We start from the raw sequence: 21363 nt of genomic DNA on the forward strand, positions 1-21363 counted from the left end.
TCGGTTTCGAATATTAGCCAGTCAATTCGCAAGATTTCCAACACTCGACGTGTGTGTCACTCTGAGATGAAGGTCTTTACCAAAATGATCATCTCCTTAAAACTAAGCAATTTTTCGTTGATTGCTCACACAGTCCGACCCACGTGGGTTACATAAAACAATCGTGCGCAGACGGCCCCTGCGCATTGTTTCGTCTGCTGTTGACATCGCCGTTATATCGGCATTTATAACCACAACAGCATACTTACTTCAATGAGTTATTTTAGGATTGTTTGAACTTTGATTTGTTATTCATTAATCTCACCCTCGTAAAAGGCAACTAAGGGACAAATATTCGAACTTCAGCATCCCCAATCTGTCTGGGAAGACGCCAGCGTGGGAGAATGTAGGCAAATCCTCTATTCCAGTGGTTCTTAACCGGTGGTCCGCGGACCACTGGTGGTCCCTGGAGGCATTCCAAGTGGTCCACGAAGACATCGTAATAAACAAGTGACGTGACGTGATGAGTCGAGTCAACACAACGCAAACGACCTCTCCTTTCATAGGATATTGAAAAAAAAAAGTGGTCCCTGACAAGACAGAAATTTGTTAAAATGGTCCCTCGTGACTTAAAGGTTAAGAACCACTGCTCTATTCCCTCTGGTAAACTAGAGCGTCGTACTCCCGCAGTGTAGACAGACTTTTTGTCGGCCTATAGTTGGATCGGGCTATTAATCAGTATGGATTGTATTGTATGAAAGTGCGCAGTGCGCACATTGCACCGATTTGGTATCGGCCGATTCTTCATACAAAAAACCGGCCAAGTGCGAGTCGGACTCGCGCACCGAGGGTTCCGTACCATTGATTTATTAAATTAAAATTATTATTTTTTATTTAAGTTATTAGTATGAAAGATAACGCGGTAATAAGCGGTTTACGATTTACGAGGTATTAAAAAAAACTACTTACTAGATCTGGTTCAAAACAATTTTCGTTGGTAGTTTTTATAGTAATGTACATCATATGTTTTTTTTCGATTTTTCATTTTCTTTAGTGTCCNTAGAGGGGGGGGGGGACCAACTTTTTTCCACTTTGGAAGCGTCTGTCACGCAAACCATTCGGTTTAGAAAAAAAGTGTTTTAGAAACCTCGATATCATTTTTGAAGACCTATCCATAGACACCCCACACGTATGAATTTGATAAAAAAAAATTTTGAGTTTCATTTCTAAGTATGGGGAGCCCCCAATATTTATTATTATTTTTTTTATTTTTGCATCAAAATCTTAATGCGGTTCACAGAATACATCTACTTACCAAGTTTCAACAGTATAGCTCTTATAGTTTCGGAAAAAAATGGCTGTGACATACGGACGGACAGACGGACAGACATGACGAATCTATAGGGTTCCGTTTTTTGCCATTTGGCTACGGAACCCTAAAAATCGGGTCCAACTATCGGCCAACTAAAAAAAAACAGTAGTCTGCTCCTAGGCTAAATGACCTGACGATGATGATTCTCTCCACTGAAACTCCTGCATTAACCAAGTAGAATTTAACAGCTTGACTTTTTTTCAAATTAGCGGTGCAAAATATTTATAAACAGACCTTTTCAGGGACGTAACGTGGAAAAAAAATCTGCTCTACCATTAATTGCATGATTTTCAGGACCGTCGTGTAATTAATTTTAATGTAATGCAGTACATGATTACTAATACAACTTCATTTTAATAAAATTACCAACATACGTGTACGTAATTGAATTAAAACTACATGATTTAGTCAATAAAACCCTTGTGCGTCTAAAATTATACACATCTAGTATGCTAACGTAATCTTTGAACTTAATTCAAGTATAAGCAGTCGAACAGTATCTAAGGATTAGTTACAAAAAGAATATCCTTGGACATTTTTACACTGCGCTTCTAGTCCCAAACTAAGCAAAGCTTGTACTATGGGTACTAGACAACGGATATAAACATACTCAAATACTTTTTTTTTGTAAATACATACTTAGCATACATAGAAAACACCCAGTCCAATACAAACAAATATGTTCATGCCAACAAATGTTTGTACTGTGCGGGAATCGAACCCGCAACCTCCGGAATAGTAGTCCGTTTCGAACCACTACACCAAACGGCCGACGAAGATAAATAAATAAATAAACCAAAGATCTATAAAAGAAAAAAACACAAGAGGAGCAAAGTAAGCATTGTCCTACTAATAAACATCTATCAGTTAACAAAACAAATAAACTTATAATTTTTATACAAGTTACTCGATGACTCGATTTGCACAAAGAGTGATAACCATGACTTGTAAGTTTTATACTCAGTACTTAAGTACCACTCTGACGCATAAAATCCAGTAAACAAAATTGATGTGTTTTACAAGTGAAAACTTGAGGAACTGTAATTTATCAATTTAAGTATTGAATGATAATATATTTTATCATCTAAATATCTATATTATCTTGTTTTGATTTAATTATCATTTAACACCTTTGAAGTTTTTGATTAAAAACAAAAACATTACTACAATCGACAGCACATGCTATGAGTTTTTGTTGCAAAATCCCACATTATTATACAGTGTGAGTCACGTTAAAGTGTACATATGAAAATAGATGAAACTAGACCTATTTTTATCGACAAAAAAGAGGTCAAAATTTTTTTGAGATTTTTTTTAATTTTTTATAGAATTTTTTTTCTTCAAATTACTTATTGTAAAGAAAACGTAATAACTTTTAAACTAAGCGGTATATCCTGATAAAATAAAAACAGTAATAATGCTAAATAACAGGCAATACTAAAAAAATACATAAAATACACAAAAAAGGTCAACAAATAATAAAAAAATATACTTTTTGAAAAAAATCTGCTTTTAAATTCGTTTTTTTTTTGGTTATTTGATAAATTTCTCCAAAAAATGCCCCTATAACCGGTGGTTTTTATTACTTTGTATTATTTTCTATCGTATTACCTTCGTAAAACCAAAAATCGCCTGTCTCTATCCCTATCACAACGTTTGCAATTATCGTTCGAACTAAGCCTCTCCGGGCGCGCCATTCAACGCTTCGTTAACAACGAAACTGAAAATGGCTCTAGATTTGTAATTTTGATAAAGACAAGTTAGATTTCAAATAAAAACAAAAGATTTCGAAGTAAAATAAGTATTTTAGTTAAAATTAAAATTGTCTCTACCTGTAGCGGAGAATAATGTTGTGGCAGGCCTTTGTTCAAACGATCATAGCAAATGTTGTGATAGGGATAGAGACATGCGATTTTTGGTTTTACAAAGGTAATACGATAGAGAATAATACAAAGTAATAAAAACCACCTATTATAGGGGCATTTTTTGGAGAAATTTATCAAATAACCAAAGAAACACGAATTTAAAAGCAGATTTTTTTTCAAAAAGTATCATTTTTTATTATTTGTTGGCCTTTTTTGTGTATTTTATGTATTTTTTTAGTATTGCCTATTATTTAGCAATATTACTGTTTTTATTTTATCAGGATATACCGCTTAGTTTAAAAGTTATTACGTTTTCTTTACAATAAGTAATTGGAAGACAAAAAATTCTATAAATTTTTTTAAAAAAATCTCAAAAAAAATTTGACCTCTTTTTTGTCGATAAAAATAGGTCTAGTTTCATCTATCTTCATATGTACACTTTAACGTGACTCACACTGTATTCATAGGGCACCATACCATACCTTCATTGAACATCGACTGAAGTACAATTTTTATCCAAAATTCATACAGATCATGTCAGGTGATGCTGCTGAATTATTTATCTACTCTAATATTACAAAGAGGAAAGTTATGATTGTTTGTTTGTATTGAATAAGCTCCGAAACTAAGTACAGGACCGATTTGAAAAAATATTTCACCATTTCATTCCTACATTATTTCTGATGAACATAGGCGGTACGAATTTCGTAAGGTCAGCTAGTTAGTTTAGCATTATAGGTACTAAGTATTGCTAGTCACTATGAATCTTTGCTTTATTATCAGAAGGAAGTATTTTTATTTATTTATTAATACTTTTGCCCATAAAACTGTACAGTGGCGGACTTAATTCCAGATGACATTATCTGCCAGTCAACCAGTATTTATTGGTTACAACACCCCTCTCCATAGTGACTAATTTTATTGTAATGATATCTAAGTATGTACCTACTACTACCTATTTCGATAAACTCGGACAAACCCACGCGCTCGTACATATCTCTATACCTAAGTTCAAATGCTATTATTTATTTTATCAAGGAAATACAAACAATTATGTAATTAGGCACTGTGAAAATATAACAAACATTGCAATTGAGGGTTGAAATGAATTTAATCTTTAAATTTAGACAAGAGACTTCTAAGTATCTAGGTAGTACCTAATGGATAATAGCTAGAACCGAATGGATACCTATTAATAGAAGGATATTACAAGTATTATTAAAAATACCAGTCAAAAGCCAAACAACGCCTCATTTATTTGTTATCGGGATATTTTGTTAATTGATTTTTGTTAATGATCTGAATGCAGTTTTATCAGTATTTAGGTAATAATGGCCCAATGAGCCGCCATAATAAGGTGTCTTTGGCTGGCTTTATTTAAAAGTAGGTATAATAATAATAAAAAATGATGTTTACATTGTTTCCACCTTGGAATCGAACAACTCTAAGAGATCGCGGAGAAAGTGAACCGAGATGATACTTCGTTTGAAGGGCTATTTCTGGTTCCATTTATTTTGAGGAATGAAGAAAGTGGTTGCCTTGAGTTTTAAGATACTTAGTGATTAAAATGTAGATGATATCATGACATGATAAGCGTGAGGAGCCTCATGTTTATTGCTCTACCTATTTAATATTCCGCAGCCGAAATGGTCACTTCACGTCATCACCTTAATATTCACATTTTAATTAACTCACTTAACTGGACTGTTCACTAAGACGTCACATTAAGTTGCAAGTTTATTACTACACCTCTAATTTAAAAAAAGGACAATAAAGTTTACTATGAAGACACATTATTTATTACCTAGAATACGTGCCGCACGCTTTGATTAGATAAAAGTATTTCCAGAATGTTTTCAGTAACAAAAATCTATAAATAGTATCTTTTAAACATTCCAAAAACTTTGTATTCCCGTATTTGTTTCGTAACTTCCTCATCATCGACGATCAATTTATGGGTTCGAGTGTTATCGAACACTATCGCGACAATCAGTGCACGCAAATAGCTCAGGCGCAGGCATGCTCGCTCTTGTTGTTTGTTTCCAATTTATTCTTTACACCATCAATATTAGACACAAAAGTCATTCACATTGTAGCTGAAACATTTCTACCACTGCTAACAGTGTTTAGATCTTCAAATATCGACGATTTTCTCGAAAAAACTATTTTGACTAAGTTTTTCTAACTAATCGATCATCGGCCTAAATCTGAAGTTATCACAAAATCAACGAGCCTAAACAAAAGACGTGACTATTTGGTACATCGTTATCACTTATCGTCTAACCGGCAAAATCATTATCAAGCCGAAATCCAGTTTTATCTATTTGTTTACGCAGGTGTGCTAAAAGAGGGAAACCTTACCTTTTCACGCGTGAAAATTTAAAACAATTTCCGAAATCCGAGCTTGCACAGTTTTAAAACAACACACTCATCTCCAAAACACGGTATTGAATGAAATTCTTGTCACTTCATTGATTGAAACTTGGTAGAGTCGTAATGGAATGAATTAAATATGAACTAAAAATACTAAAATGCGTTCGTAGGAAACCGCGCGATCCAAAACTTTGTGAGAAGACGCGTCAGGCCGTGCCCAAACCCGCGGTAGGACTGATAACGGTCGTCGATTCACTCGATATTATCAACAAACTGTGGATGAACTTTACGAGTTAATGAGACAAAGATATGTCTTCCACTTTATTACTATTTGTTTTCGTTTAATGATTGAGCCTATTTACTAATTAGGTGTTTGTAGTTGGCAATTAACCAAAATGTAGAGCTAGGTAGATAAGTAGTCAGATGAAAAATGCCATAAACGACATCCTAATTATTTATTTCTGATTGATTCGTAAGTAGGTACTATGCGTAGTTTGAGTCAATAACTTTTGTTATAAAAATAAATAACAAAATGTTTTATTCAGTAAGTACTTAGTCCCTTTTCAGGGCGGCTTATACACGTCCCAATTGCAGTACCTACCACCACTTCGGGACAACATATTATGGGCTGGTGATGGTGGTATAAGTAAATAAAGTTTATATGGTTACACTTAGTTGTATTTTAACTATTGAATAAATGGCGTAGAGCACTGGTTGCAGATTTGACGTTGTAGGAACGAAAACTAAGTTTTAATTAGTCATCATGATTAGGTAATGTTTACGTAGTGGGTTTGTATTTATTTTATTTTAATGTTTGTTTGTTACTTATCTCGTCGCGTAGAAACACGTTTGCTTAGGGCTTGATAAGAAAAACTCATAGTTTTACCATATGATTTTACCTAACTAATTATAAATACTTACCTACACACTTACCTATTTAACTACAAATGTTAGGTTACTTTACAAAGTACACCTATTTGTTTTCGTTTAATACAAACTATTTTATAGACACGACACTAAAATAAAATATAACATAGGTAAGCCATAATACCTATCCGTACTTAGTCTTCTGCGACCAATAAAAATAGGTACTAAGGCTGAGTTACACCATCTTAAGTTATGTGTAACAATAACCGGTGCTTTTTGTATGGAGTTTGACAGATTTTTGAAGTTTGTCAAAGTTAAAGTAAGATGGTGCAACTCAGCCTAAGTAGTAAAGTGTAACTTCGTGTTTATTTTTAAATCTATGTCTAAAGTTTTTTAAATGTGAAAAGGTTCTGGCGGATATAAGATGGATTAAATGTATTTTTATCTCGCTTGTAATTAGTGAGAATTAAAAACAAATTAAACGATGAAGAAAACATTTCAGTTATTTTAATTACACTCAAAAGCTTGATAAAGGCTGAAACATATTTAATTTCATTCATTAAACAGCTTTCAAGTCAAAATGAACTTAACCCTGCTGTAGCAAATTATAAATATTCATGCAAATCTGATATTCCTGTGAAAACATTTACCGCAAGCTTACTCTTAATTGCGGTTTTGCTGTTATTAATTTAGTAGGCGTTTCGCGTACCGTAATCGTTCCATCGCTTTCAGTAGTACAGTCCGCGTCAAATAGTTCGTGACACCCAAAATCTATACTTCTAATAAATCTGTAGAAAGGTCAATTCTGTACATGAAATATATTTTCAAAATAACTATCATCGGGTGATAAGTGATCGATACTGATGCCAAAAATGCAATCAGTAAAATTTTTGTCTGTCTGTCTGTCCGTCTGTATGTTCCTTATAGAAACAAAAACTACTCGACGGATTTTAACGAAACTTGGTACAATTATTCTTCATACTCCTGGGCAGGTTATAGTATACTTAGGAATTCCCACGGGAACAGGAATTCGCGGGAAAATCCTTTTGTATGAAAAATCTAAACCGCTTAAGTTAGAAGCTTGAAATTTGGCATGCAGGTACCTTAGTAAACTTAAAGCTTAGTTACAACAGAATATTGCAAAATTCCCACGGGAACGGGAGTTAGCGGGAAAAAACATTTGTATGAAAAAGTCTAAACCGCGTAAGATAGATTAAGGAGGTAAAACGGGATCCACGCGTACGAAGTCGCGGGCGGCCGCTAGTAGTAGTGTTCCCGAGGCCTATAGGCTTTTAGGCTTTTTTTTAAGGCTAGCCTATGAATTAGGGGCTACAGCGGGAAAAAAGCCTAAAAAGGTCTTTTAGGCCTTTAGGCTAGGCCTTTTTCATAGCCTTTTTTTGTCTACCCGATGACTATAGGCTTTTAGCCTTTTAACAAAAAGGCTAAAGGCTAAAAACCTATAAAGATTTTTCGTCCTTTAGGCTAGGTCTATTTTATTTATTTGTAAACACCTAATTGTACAACAGGATGCAATAAATGAATATGTATATGAATATTTATTTTTAACCGACTTCAAAAAAGAAGGAGTTATATGTTCGACCGATTACTCCGTCAATGAGGATCATTTCGATTTTTAGCTGTGAATGCAGATTTATAGGGCTAAGAAATCCTTAATACACAGTGCAAAAATTTTTGTTCTACGACAAAAATTGACGAAGTTATGGCCAAATTACTAAAAAAGTTCACTGACCGCCCGGCGCGGGGACGATGACGTCATTATATCCGATCCGAACGCTGCCGGCGTACTGCGTGGATAGAAAATATTTTTTTCTAGCCAAATTATCAGTTTTAGAGAAAAACTTGTAATGACATTTATTCATCAGAATAAAGTAAGCTATCGATAGGTAATTTTTAAAAATGGAAATTGTGAAAAATAACGCAAAAAATCCATACGCTCATACGATTCAATGGCACGCAGAGACGCGATTGGGGTCTCCGCGGTGGTATATTTGGCGATTTATTCAAATAAAGTGTACATACCCCCCCCAGGCCAGAAACTGGGTATTAGCATCATATTATGTATTATTATGTTCAATACAAACAATCATTAAGTTACACTCACCCCAACCGCGTCTCCGCATTGCATCGAATCCTATGAAAATGTGGTTTTTGGACATAGCAATACTTATTTTTCACAATTTTTATTTTTAAAAATTACTGGTCGATAGGTTACTTTATTTTGAAGAATAAATGTTATTAAAAGTTTTTTTCTAAAACTGATAGTTTAGCCGGAAAAAAATATTTTCCATCCCATTAGTACGCCGGCTGCGCTCGATTCGGATATAATGACGTCACGCGGCCTTGCGTACGTTGACTTTTAGCGGCAAAAACGGCCTATGTTTATTACTTAATATCTTCGTAAGTAATGGTCCGATTTGGATAATTCAAAAAGATATATCTTTCTTATGTCTTAAAGATTAACGTAGATACTAGTTTTATTGAATTTTCTACAACAGTACTGATCCTCATTGTGGAACGATTTTCAAAATTATTTTTTTGTTCGATAGGGTACACTTCTGAGGTGGTCCCATTGTCACCAAGTCAGGATCTGATGATGGGATCCTAGAAATATATGATAATAATAATGTATAACAATTAGGTACTTAATTATTTCCAATTTCAAATAATATTCGTTTTTATTTAATTTAAAAATAAATGCAATACAAAAATACTTGTTTAATTCATACTAAGCCATAACCTGAATAATGGCTATAGCCTTATAATAAGCCTACTACTCGAAAAAGACTTTAGTCGGAAATAAAGCCTAAAAGGCTATTTAGGCCTATAGGTTTTTTTGTAAACCTATAGGCTTTTTATAATGAGTAGCCTTTTAAAAGCCTAGTAGTCTATCATGGCCAAAAAAAGAACTAAATAGGCTTAATTTTAAGCCTAAAAGCCTATAGGCCCCGGGAACACTAGCTAGTAGCGAATAAGTTCGTAACACGCCTTTGTTACAATCGGAATATGGTTGTGTTGTTGTCTTTTTGGTCACTTTGGGTGTCATGAACTATTTGACGCTGACTGTACCTAGGTTACGTAGGTGCTTAAATAGTACTAGTGAGGTAGGTAAGTTAAATCCATGATAATATTATCATCACATTGGAATTATTTTATCGCCACCATACAAAGAAATGATTAAGACTGAGTTTGAAACAATTTTCATATATTTTATGCAAATATTTAATTTACATACTTATCTACAGTGAAACTTAAAATTGCTATTATATTTTTTGTCTTTTTAGTGCAACCTGCAATATTAGCCTAATTTATGTTTCTAATGCGTCCATTTTTTTGATAGTTTCATAGATCTAGATGTGCTCAATTCTGCATAATTTAAAACAAAAGTTGATAAAATATTAGTCTTGCTAAATGAGAAGTGGTTTAAATTTAAATTTTATTCATATATTACATTTTTATTATGCAACAATTTGAAAAATATAGGGTGTTAGGTTGACAGTCTTCTGTTTTATTTATTTCAAAATAAGTACTGTAAAATCTTACTACTTGGGCTACGTCTTAAAACTAATAACACTGGTCAACAGTGGTTTTGGTGCCAAGGAACTGTATATATTTTTTGATTGAGGACCTTATGCTGGTTGCTTTAGTAGCAAAGTTTTCGATTTCCTACGTGTGGTTTTCTAGATTTTGACGTGTATAGAAAAATACAAAATTTCACCAAAATCAGCGTTTATAATATTTTGAAATGCTTAAAAACTTTATTTTCCACGACTTTTGTGAATGAGGTGTAATGGAACTATCACGTTACATCCTCCAGCAGTAATCAGCCATCATATACCGATCCCATTTGCCTTGGTACCTCTCTTCCAATGGTTTTTAGGTCTTGATAGCATCGCTCTCCCTATTCTTAGCTATACCATGCTATAGTGACCCAAGATTCTCTGGGAATTGGTCAAGATGACTGTGGAGGTAGTGCTCTTTGATGAAAATTATGACATCCTGAGTTTTTAAGGCATGTCTCACAATTTCAGAGTAGTTACTGGACTAGTGATTTCCAAAAAAAAAATTGTAATTTCAATTAACAAAATCTATGCAAATCGTTCCAAATAGTCCATCAAACTTAAGAAATCAGTATCTTTTATTAATGTTGTTATTTATGGACCATTAAAAATTACTTAATAAATTAATTTAAAAAAAAATATGCTCAAACTAGGATTTTTTTTTGTTCTTTCCTCACTTTGTCCACTCTGTACTTCATGTTACGGCTTCTTTGACTATTGTAACATTGCCTTAAGTGTTCACAGCAGATTATACAAACAATTTTGGGTATCCACGGCTTGAATACAACCACAATTTCCGACTTAAAGTAAGAAAAATAAGCACTTTTAATGAAATATTGCCTGAATTTTTGAACTTTTTAACTGTGTACACACCACAAATGTAACAAAAATACATTCTGATTATTGAGACAACTTTTTGGCAATGTAGACATGATATTAAAATAAATACATTTATAAAAATGTACCGATAACACTACAAACTGTGCAACCAAAGTACCGATTTAAGCTAAATTTTAAAACTGAGGGTAGATCCAAAACTACACGTAGGAAAAAAAAAAGAAAAATATTTTTATTATTACTAATACACACCTAATAATAAACTATCAACAGAATCTCGGCACCATTTTCATTTTGATTTTTTGTTGACCAGTGTAATGCTTACCATTGCTACATCTTACGAGTATCACAGCGTGTGTGTCGGTTCTATTGTTTATTTATTCTTCCTTCTAATACTTCAGGCGCTTTTTCGGTTTTTTATATTCTTTTGATCTCCAATGGGAACGATCCATGCAACAGCTGCAAAAACTTTTACCAGTTCGTAAAAACCGAGGCCAAACTAATCCTAATTTTGCGTTATTTGCCAAGAAAAAGGTATCTTTTATATTTTCGACATCACGGTCCATCAGTAGCAATACATCATGCACTTTTGTAAAGTTACCAGAGGGTTATTTCACCAACAGAAAGATGATAAAAGTATCTCCTTCCCATATTACTGGGTAGACCAATCCTTTTACATTACGATATTGCTAATTTTATTACGGACGATCTGGTGAAGATCGCAGGAAGAGCCTGGATGCGGGCAGCGCAGGACCGTTCATTGAGGAGGCCTTTGTCCAGCAGTAGACGTCATTCGGCTGAAACGGAACGAACGAATTGCTAATTTACCGTTATCCGTTATAATTTTTATTCACCATGTTCAAGTTTGACCAGCTTGTATATTACCACCAAATTTTCGATTTTCATATTAAAAATACCGGTTACTACTCATTTTGTAGTGATAACAACTTATTATGCGGCGTATTATGTTCTACATTAAAATAATTTATTTGTTTAGAATGTTAAGAGGCAACTAATTAGGAAAATTACATATAACCTATTAAACTGCTTTTTAGTGTTTATTATTACCGTTTTATGACGTGTAAAATAAAAGTGAGTAATTTAAATAAAACTCAACATTATCAAAACATCATAAACTATATTTAAGTACAAAATACAAATGTACAATCATAATAATACAAAATGTTTAAACTATTAACAATACTTATCTACACTCTACTATGTACAAATCTATATACTTATAATAAATCTGTAGAGAGGTCAATTCTGTACATGAAATATATTTTCAAAACAACTATCAGGGGGTGATTAGTGATCGATACTGATGCCAAAAATGCAATCAGTAAAATTTTTGTCTGTCTGTCTGTCTGTCTGTCTGTCTGTCTGTCTGTCTGTCTGTATGTTCCTTATAGAAACAAAAACTACTCAACGGATTTTAACGAAACTTGGTACAATTATTCTTCATACTCTTGGGCAGGTTATAGGATACTTAGGAATTCCCACGGGAACGGGAATTAGCGGGAAAATCCTTTTGTATGTAAAATCTAAACCGCTTAAGTTAGACGCTTGAAATTTGGCATGTAGGTACCTTAGTAAACTTAGAGCTTAGTTACAACAGGATATTGCAAAATTCTTACGGGAACGGGAGTTAGCGGGAAAAAACATTTGTATGAAAAAATCTAAGCCACGTAAGATAGACGCTTGAAATTTGGCATGCAGGTACCTTAATAAATTTAAAGCTTAGTTACAACAGGATATTGCAAAATTCTCACGGAAACGGGAGTTAGCGGGAAAAAACATTTGTATGAAAAAATCTAAACCGCGTAAGATAGATGAAGGGGGTAAAACGGGATCCACGCGTACGAAGTCGCGGGCGGCCGCTAGTTATAGAATAAGAATAAAGCTAGTTAACAAAATTATAATTTGACCAAATTTTTGTCAAAGGTAAACAAAACTAATAAAAATTGCATATAAAAATAACAATTTGGTTGTTTTTTTTTTTTACATTTTTATAGTATTTTTTGCATATTGATTTGTTTACATTTGTCAAAATGCTCAATAATCATAAGAATCCTAAACAATTTATATGGCAAAGTCTGGAACACTTAAAACGTAGGTAACTATTGATTGACATTCTTTGGACCTATTCCATTTCATAAGAAAACTATAACAATCAGTCGAAAATATCATTTTTGTATTATTTTCCAGGGAAAAGATTAAAATTTTGTTTTAAGACTTCCTTAAGGCTCTATTTTCGTAAATACTTGTCACACAAGAATACCCTGTACAAAATGTTATGTCAGGGTTTCAATATACTAGTCACCAGTATCAATTAGCTACAAAATAACGAATTTCCTCATCGAATTTCGAACTTTGAATCATCAATATAAGGCTCATAATCTTTGAGAAAATTTGAACATAATCGTGTACTTATAAAAAAGTTCATAAAACAAATGGAAGAGCAAAACAAATGATACTTGCCTTCGGGATTTGAATCACATTATTGGTTACGCTGTGTGATCTCAGTCATTTTAGATCTAAATTTATTTAAATACCCTCTCGTTAGAAGACAATTTTGAAATTAAGGCACTGATACAGAAACACACATTTTACTAACATTAAATACAACAGATTCGTTGTCACGAATGATCCTGCTTTATACATAAGTGTTTAAAATCGTAACATAATATCAACTAAGAAACTGTTAATACGTCTTTGGGACATTCACATCATTAATTAGTAATACTCTAGCTCTGGAGTGTTATGTTTTGGTGCAGTTATGTTTGGAAAAGTCACCTTATTATGTTTAGTTACAGTGTGCTTACCATGAGTTTACGTTAGGTGTGTTCGCTAGCGACTGCGTAAAAAAATGACATTAAATGTATGACATAATTGCGCAGCGCTCCTAGCGGCTACTTTCAAGAAATAAAATCTTCATAGATTTTTTGACGTACTCGCTAGCGAGCACACCTAACGTAAACTCATGGTAAGAACACAGTACATTTTTGTAAAACGTGTGCAAGCAAAAACAGCAAATGTTAAGGTACAGATACACATGCTCATTACTAGCACGAAAGCATGCCACTATTGAGCAATTTTCACTTAGTAGTATTTGTGTCGAAACATTGCTAATAAAGATGACCTACACTGAACCGTCCTAGCTATGACGTTGTCAGAAGGGCGCTTCTATGAATACTGGATTATTAGTTCCGATTATTGCCACGTACCTTAGAATTATAACAAATACAAGAGGGCGCTACTATCAATCAATACTGGGTTGTTACTTTTAGATTTTTGCCACTTGTTTCGTTTCAGACGTTTCGTTTCAGAATCGTGGGACTCAATGTTGGGGCCACACTAACGGCTAACGTCAATGCCCATTATCGCGATAATTATTGCGACACTGACGTAGAGTGGTGTGGCCGCTTCAACACATTAATTCTCGCGTAAATCTCTGAGCCAACACCAAACGGAAATGTTATTGCCGTTGTCAAATTATCGCGTTAAGTCGTGGGTATAGATGACCCACGCTGAACTGTCCCACCAAACTCAATGACAGGGGGGCGCTACCATCGTTCAACTGTATGGTTTCCAACATGGCAAAAATCGGAACCAGCGATCCGGTATTGACGGTGGCGCCCCACTGTCAATGTCATCGATAGGACAGTCCAGTATTTTGGAACTATACACCTACGGTTAACGTCAATTATCGCAATAAAATTAATGACATTTTCCCACGGCCCGAGCTTATTAAACATTCTTATTTCGAATTTTTCGAGCACGCTTGTTTTAAGAATGCTAATAAGCATGACATTTTATGAGAAAGTGTATCTGTTACCTTACCTTTGTGAACGCTTCTTACGCACTTTTTTCACTGGTACTATCTTTTGGTATTTTTCACTGGTATAATAGTACAGTCAATTTGGAAGGTTTTCCAACTAGACTTTGTTCGTCACTGAGCTGCGTTGGTACTTTCTTCTGACGAAGACTCGGAAAGGATTGGCCTCGTCTCCGACGACCTTAATATCCGTTTGAATAGAATGATTATACCTGGTACTAGGAGAATTACGCCGATTACCTGCAAAGGAAATAAACTTAGTTTTGACTGGTACAAAGTATTGGAATTTAATGTGTATAACTTAAACTTATATTTATCCTTGAAGATTTTGCACAGCCCCATCTAGTCCCAAAGTAAGCAAAGTAGGGAAACCTATAGTTAATTAATGTAATATTAACATTGTATAAATACGCTGTTGGTTTTCTCAATAAATAAATAAAAGTATTGCAACCTTATGCTAACAATGACTTAGGCTGAGTTGCACCACCTAACTTTGACCGTAACTTTAACGATAACCGGTGGTTTTTATGAAGTTTGACAGATTTTTGACGTTTGTCAAAGTTGAAGTAAGATGGTGCAACCCAGCCTAAAGCTTCAACCATACCGACAGCGCGATCACGGCCCATTCATAGGCCAATGACAGGTCGCGCGGACTGTCATGGGTCGCGCGACCTGTCATTGGCCTATGATCGCGCCAGCGATGGCGATCTGCACGCGTCGGTGTGGTTGAAGCTTTATGCTGGATTTCTATATTCAAGCCTAATCCAAATTATACGGATTTGGATTGTCAACTTTTAATATGTTTTTGGCCAAAATATCTGCGGTTTTTGATGTTTTTACATTTTTATATTGTTTATAAGACTATTTAAACAATATTAAAGTGTAAAAGCATCGAAAATTTTGAAAATCCCAACTATATAATATTATAAATGCGAAAGTAACTCTGTCTGTCTGTCTGTCTGTCTGTCTGTCTGTCTGTCTGTTACGCTTTCCCGCTTAAACCTCGCAACCGATTTTGATGAAATTTGGCATAGAGATAGTTTGAGTCCCGGGAAAGAACATAGGATAGTTTTTATCCCGGTTTTTGAAACAGGGACGCGCGCGATAAAGTTTTTCTGTGACAGAAAAAAATCCACGCGGGCGAAGCCGTGGGCGGAAAGCTAGTATAATCTAAAACTGAATTCAATTTGACAGTTGTAATCCGGATTTGGACAAGGATTGAATATGGGAATCGGTCGTTAATCTGTCAACTTACAGTGAGCGCGATGAGCCCGTACGGCACCCAGTACCGCAATCGCAACGCAAGGCGCGCCTGCGCGGCGTATTCGGGCGTGGTCTGCAGCTCCTGCCGGAACCAGAACATCGGCACCAACGTGTCCGGGTCCGGCAGCACGTTGTTTAGCCTGGAGATGAATTTGAGTGAGTATAAAGCAAGGCACACCGCAATCAAAGTCAAAATTTCTTTATTTGTTTAGACTAATAAATACACTGGCCATCACAAAAATCGGCCCACCTACGTTTTACAGGAAAACTCGTTTCTACTGACACAATCATGGTACCCCAACAATATTGGTGTTATTTGAAAGCCAAATAAATATCCTTTAAGAAAAACACATTTAATTTCCTAATAAACGATTAACATATACAATAAATGTGACTTGAAAAACTTGAAAAAAAAACCTCACTTTGGGCTCACCTCTGGGATCAATTAGACCAATTTTTATGGTTATAAAACCAAATAATGATCTCATGTGGCCTCTTTAACAGATGGATAGCGATTAATCCCAACTTATAGTCTTTTTCACGTAAGATGATCCGTATGACACTTCAAGGTTATCCATATTACGCATACTACATATGCAGAATATTTTTGTAAAAATATTTATATTTTATTAGCAATATAATTAAAAAAAATTAACTACTTGTCTTGAAATAAATAGTAAAATCTGAGTCTATTGATTATATTTTAATTGAATACGATGTAAAAATATTTTTTATTTAATGTACGCAATGTGTGAAACGGAATAGATTTAGTGCTGGGGTATTTCTTGTATAATAAAATCGATTATTTCCGCGGTTCATTAATCGATTGCAGTGAATACTTAGTTATTAAAAACATCACAAAAATCAACTATATTTTTCGATTATTGACTTTAATAAACGCATTGAAAATAAATTAATAGTTTTTAATTTAAAGAAACAGAGCCAGTACTTTTTAGGAATCGTTTTTTTGAACATGAACCATGACATTTGAATATTATCAATAAAAAATTGTTCCAATAATATTTGTAATTAAAAGAAACATGTTTTTTTGTTAAATAACACCTATACAAAATATTTCTCTAAAAGTAGGTTTTACTAACTCTTCGAAAAAAATCGATAGATAAATCGCTATGGTTTAGTTATGTGACATCTCTAAATCTTTGAAACTCGAAACGTCATACGGATCATCTTAGGTTTATAGTCATAAAAAATGGCTATAGCGTAACTACCTATTTTTTGAAGAAGTGACTCTGGATTCTTGTAAAGACACATTTTTGGGGTAAAAACCTTTCCTTTAATGAAATGAAGTTTAGAACTAGGCTTTTAAATGGTAATATAGTATAGTAATATTGGTGGGAAGTGGGGATGCACACGTTTGAAAGTGCTTGTCGCGGGTGGGTCGATTTTTATGATGACCAGTGTAGTTCTTACAAATCGTCATTTTGCTCTTAAGAGCGTTTACGTCTAGCGTGGCATGTCAAGTTTAGGTAATTTCGATGCTAGTTTTATTCACACTAAAATAATTATGACTGTGTGCGTGTTCTCACGCTCTATAGTTAAACCAAAATACTTTGATCCACCATCGTAAAAGTGTGCCAGGCTGTCAAGTGACAGCTCAAGGAAACTATAAAATCTTCAAATCTTCCAACACCGACTCCATAATTATAAATAATGGTATACATTAGTCCTAATCAATAATAAATACGTAAATTCTTTATCAAATAGTAAATTATCAAAGGTTTTTTACTATTTTGAGAATATTTTATACAGTTTCGAATACTCATAGAAAAAAAATTACAATGAATTATTTTAAATTTCAAAGTAAATATTTTAGATAAGATATTCTTCTATTATAATAAGCTATTTTTGTGTTGAATAAAGGAAGAATATTGGTGAAAAAATCACTTTGATTTTTGGGTATTTCACGTTCTTTTAATTTGTGATTTCTTATTGTAAAATGCTTAAATCTAAAAATTTTCTCAGATAACTATTTGCCCAAGGATCTATGCTATAGGATATAAATGTTAGTTAAATCGTTTTCACAGTATTTTTATAAAAATTTCAGCTTGTAAACTGACGCTTAAGTGGAAATTTACAAAACCTGTGTGGACTTATCTTGATAGAATTCTTAAATGCTAAACTAATCGCAATATTTTCTCAATTAACTATTTAGACGACAAAATTGCCTAACTATTTATGCCTATAACATATTTGTAGTATTACTGGTTAATGATTGTAACGAGTTGAAAAAGTACTGTTTTTGCGCCAAACGGCGTAAACGCTCTTAAGGAGCTTCTACATGTCTCATAATCTTTTTACCCTACCAGCGCTTCGAGACCAACATTTGGCAAGTGCTGAGAAGAAGCGCCGCAACAAACTCAGTCACCACTGTCTGCCGGTTAGTATAAATAAATAGAAATAGCAGTAGTAGGTATATTCGATTCAGGAGCAGTTCACTGAATTTACCATGCATTCTTGTATGGTGTATCTTATAAGAATGGGTATACAAAATTGCGTGGTATATTAAACAAGGTAGTGACGTGCTAATATCTAGACTTACAATGAAAATACTAGTAGAAATGACTCGCATACATAAATTTGAATAACTTGGATCTTTCGCACCTGGTGTTTCGGGACTATTCCCACCTCTCGGTCCCACCACTGCAACACTGTAGCCAGGATCTACAGCTTGACCGCCATAAAACCCAACCAATGAAGGTCAAGTTTGTCCAGGGGGAAAGTTAAACTGTCATTGGGCCCGCAATGAAATTAATCAGAAGAACATAGGAGTTCGAAATTAAAGTTGGACTTCCCTGGTGTTAAGTGAGATGCAGTCTAGAAAATGGTACATATCTGTCCTGTAAGAGCGCTTTCACATTTAGGCGATTTAGCAGCGCGACAAACGCGCGACAGACGCGCTGCCGAAAGTTTCATACTATATGACAGCGAATGCATGCCTTCACATTAAAAAAACGCCGTTGCCGCGCTGCTGTCGCGCTACTAACGCCCTAATGTGAAAGCGCTTTAAGTGTCTATTTATTCTCGCCTTAAAAAGGCCCGGATTATAGTGCTCGGGAAAGACAGCAGCAGGCAGCGAATTCCAGTCTGTAGCTGTTCGCATTATACGAGTAAGAGTTATCGAAACGTTTAGTGCGAGTGATTGGAGTGAGGAGTACACAATACATTAACTCCGTGATGAAAACATAACAGGAGTTTTTAGTTAAAAAATGTCTCCCTTACCCCCTGTAACCAAGCGTGGTACATTGCAGACAGCTCTTTGAACGAGTCAAGTAGTTTGGGTACTTTCTCTGGTATTACAGCGAATTTGGTAAATATACTCAACATCAAATAAATCGCACCTTCCGTGACGCGAGCTTAAAAGATTTTCAAAGTCAAAGTCATTTCTTCTAACATAATCATGGTGCCCCAACAATATTGGTGTTATTTGAAAGCCCAATAAATTAACTTAAAAAAAAAATGAAAAATGAAAATGAAAATGAAAATGAAAATGTTTTTATTTGATAAATAAAGTTAACTTAAAGAAAAACACATTTAATTTTTTTATAAACAATTAACTGTTACCATAAATGTGACTTGAAAAAAGGCTTCACTTGGGGCTCACCTCTGGGAACAAGTAGACCAATTTTTGTGGTTATAAAACCAAATAATGATATCATGTGTCCTCTTTAACACTATAATGGCACTTACGCGATGCCGCCCAAGTGCCACGGGACACTGGGCCCTATTCCGGTGCTGTAGAGACTATAATGGCACTCACGAGATGCCGCCGACGTGTCGCACTAGCATGTTGACCTGTAGCTGCGCGGCCACGGCCAGCGGCATGCCCGTGAACATCTCCAGTGACAGCCTGAAGTTGTGCTCGCTGCAACACAAACAAAAAATACCATTATACATAAAGCCCGGTCCGTGAGCACGTAGAATTTTGTCCAATGACCCCTAGCTACCCATCCTTATCGCTCGCGCGTAATTATATTGCTGTCGCGATTGTGCGACTGGCACCCGCAGCGAGTGTGCGAGCTATACGGATATACGGACCAGATTATAGCTTGATCATCACGTTTTAAACAAAAGACGTCTACTGCTGGACAAAGGCTAGACCCTTCAGATCGTCTGTTGATCGAATTGGACGCCTGCCCACACTGAGTTACCCGGCTACCACGGGCGCCACTCAAAAACGTTTTCCGAACTTTAGTTCTCCCCCCGCCAATTGCCAAGTTTGGCGATTCTGCGGGCTATGTAAGTAAGTCAATCATGCCCGTTTTCACAAAAAATCCCTAATTTCTAAGTGACCCATATGTTAACACATAGCAGGAATTTTGGTTTCGTAGGGGTCACTTAAAAATTAGGGATCGATGGTGAAAACGGGCATAAGTGTCTCCTTTGGATTTTCTTATTTCTGATTTGTAAGGCAGGCAACTCCGAGGATAGCACGCTCCATCGCTTTTTGGGTGACCTTGAGCTTTTAAGGGCCATAATAATGGACTTATGCCCGTTTTCACTATCAATCCCTAATTTTTGAGTGACCCCTATGAAAACAAAGTTCCTGTTATGTTACCAAAGAGTCACTTAAAAATTAGGGATTGATGGTGAAAACGGGCATTAGTAAAATTTTTCCCAGCCCAGATGTTATCCTGAAGTGGTGGTAGGGCAAGCTATATTTGGGACGTGTATAGCGCCCTGGAAAGGGCCTATGTACTGAATAAACTATTTTATTTGATTTGATATCTAGCCTATACAAGGTGTTAGGTAAATGGGTATATGAGCCGACACTAGCCCATGTTAACATGTGCATATAAATCATTTTAATTATTTTAATTTTCATACAAATCTGATTATATAAATATTTTGTATGAACATTTAAAAAGTTACAATTATGATATCAAATTTCTGACTTCACTATACCATTTATTTATTTATTTTATTTAATAAGTACACATACAGGTTACAGTCATTTACATATCAAAATACATAAACAAAATGAACACTGTCTAGACTCCAACCTACAAGTAGCGTACATTTAAGTTACGATGATTTCATTTACGTTGCGCAATTATTAATAAACACATACAAAATGCTCAAGTACACAACCCTATAAACTGTGTTAAAAAAGAAAAAAGGAAAAAGTTATCAATTATTTTTTGTATTATTATCAATATTTATATTTAAAACTGTGTCAATGCTTCTGCGAAACGAGTGTAATTTTTGTTGAAATATATCAAATTCCGGATTCTCTAACGCCATGTCATTATAAAGTCTGCGCATCCTAACCAGGGGATTGTAAAAAGAGGTGTTATTTTTGTAAACTTCTAGTGGGAACAGTTTAGAACGTCTACTTCTATAATTTGTGTTAAAATTCAGTTGAGTCACTAA

At 34.7% G+C, this 21363-nt stretch overlaps 2 protein-coding genes across 2 annotated transcripts in view; both read right to left on the reverse strand.

Moving 5' to 3' along the window:
- Positions 1 to 5835, reverse strand: part of SCRB4 (scavenger receptor class B member 4) — a 42275-nt gene extending 36440 nt beyond the window's left edge. The window contains exon 1 of the mRNA XM_028303974.1: positions 5578 to 5835. The gene's annotated coding sequence lies outside the window, so the exon portion shown is untranslated. The remainder of the gene's footprint in view (positions 1 to 5577) is intronic.
- An 8030-nt stretch (positions 5836 to 13865) lies between these two features.
- Positions 13866 to 21363, reverse strand: part of SCRB3 (scavenger receptor class B member 3) — a 33756-nt gene continuing 26258 nt past the window's right edge. Inside the window, exons 9-11 of the mRNA XM_028303973.1 lie at positions 19751 to 19855; positions 15965 to 16112; positions 13866 to 14949 (exon numbers count right to left, since the gene is read on the reverse strand). Of these exons, the coding sequence (XP_028159774.1) occupies positions 14824 to 14949; positions 15965 to 16112; positions 19751 to 19855 (379 nt within the window). The 3' untranslated portion in view covers positions 13866 to 14823. The remainder of the gene's footprint in view (positions 14950 to 15964; positions 16113 to 19750; positions 19856 to 21363) is intronic.

The sequence above is a fragment of the Ostrinia furnacalis genome, unplaced genomic scaffold (assembly GCF_004193835.3).
Source record: "Ostrinia furnacalis isolate ACB-3 unplaced genomic scaffold, ASM419383v2 OfSCF1345, whole genome shotgun sequence".
NCBI classification, from domain to species: Eukaryota; Metazoa; Arthropoda; class Insecta; order Lepidoptera; family Crambidae; genus Ostrinia; species Ostrinia furnacalis.